Source organism: Myotis brandtii, unplaced genomic scaffold (assembly GCF_000412655.1).
Source record: "Myotis brandtii unplaced genomic scaffold, ASM41265v1 scaffold434, whole genome shotgun sequence".
Classification (NCBI taxonomy): Eukaryota; Metazoa; Chordata; class Mammalia; order Chiroptera; family Vespertilionidae; genus Myotis; species Myotis brandtii.
In genome coordinates, this window is record NW_005366599.1 from 796853 (window position 1) to 798084 (window position 1232).

General features: G+C 64.4%; 1 protein-coding gene across 1 annotated transcript in view; it reads left to right on the top strand.

Moving 5' to 3' along the window:
- The window catches only part of TP73 (tumor protein p73), a 76523-nt gene that overhangs the window by 69866 nt on the left and 5425 nt on the right, over window positions 1-1232 (top strand). Inside the window, exons 4-5 of the mRNA XM_014546186.1 lie at window positions 6-174; window positions 291-406. Coding sequence (XP_014401672.1) covers window positions 6-174; window positions 291-406 — 285 coding nt within the window. The remainder of the gene's footprint in view (window positions 1-5; window positions 175-290; window positions 407-1232) is intronic.

Here is a 1232-nt window from a genome sequence, read left to right on the forward strand (position 1 = left end):
TGAAGAAGCTGTACTGCCAGATCGCCAAGACGTGCCCCATCCAGATCCAGGTGTCCTCGCCGCCGCCGCCGGGCACCACCGTGCGCGCCATGCCCGTCTACAAGAAGGCGGAGCACGTGACCGAGGTCGTGAAGCGCTGCCCCAACCATGAGCTCGGACGGGATTTCAACGAGGGTGAGGCCCCAGCTCTGTGCCCGGGGCCAGGCCTTGAGGGGCTGAGTGCGGGACACACCTGGCCCGGGGTGGCCAGACCCGCTGGGCACCTCTGAGGCCGTGTCCCCTCCCGGCAGGACAGTCTGCCCCCGCCAGCCACCTCATCCGCGTGGAGGGCAACAACCTCTCGCAGTACGTGGAAGACCCTGTCACCGGCAGGCAGAGTGTCGTGGTGCCCTACGAGCCCCCCCAGGTAGGCCGGGCAGGTGGGCAGGGCCACGGGCACCTGTGGAGAGCGGGGCAGAGACTCGCGGGTCACCTCAGCCGGCAGATTCGTTTGTCCCGTGTCCCCACGTGAAGTCCATGGCACCAAGCGCCCCCCTCACCCCAAGGTCCTGCTCCTGCAGCCCCCTTGCCCTCGGGCCGCTCTGGGCACTGGGTCCCCATCTACGGGGAGGGGGGGTGGTAGCTAATGATCTCTGAGCTCAGCCCTCCTCTGTCCCCCTTTTTTTAAAAAAAATATATTTTTATTGATTTCAGAGAGGAAGGGAGAGGGAGAGAGAGATAGAAACACCAATGAGGAGAGAGAATCATTGATCGGCTGCCTCCTGCCCGCCCTCCGCTAGGGATGGAATCCACTCCCGGGCATGTGCCCTGACCGGGAATCGAACCGTGACCTCCTGGTTCATAGGTCGATCTCCACCACTGAGCCCCATCTCTCTCCTCTTCCCACCTGTCTGTTTCCACACACAGGACTGAGGGTGGAAGGGCCGAGGCCGGAGGACGGGGGTGCATTGGGTACAGTGGGAGGGCAGGGGGATAGGAGAGACCCCCAGTCAGGGGCACAGCACCTGTGGGGCCTGGAGATGAGGGGTGTCCGCTGGAAGGTGGAGGGGGGGGGCTGCAAGAGATGGGCAGGATGCAGAGACCCTGGGGGGTCAGACCTTGACCTGGAGGCAGCGGTTCTGGGGGTGCCATTTTGGAGCCGATGTGGGGCCTGGCTGGGATGAAAAGCTGGGGGTGGAGAGAAGTGGGGGTGGAGGGGCCGAGGGTGATGGTGGAATGGGGACCTGGACAGG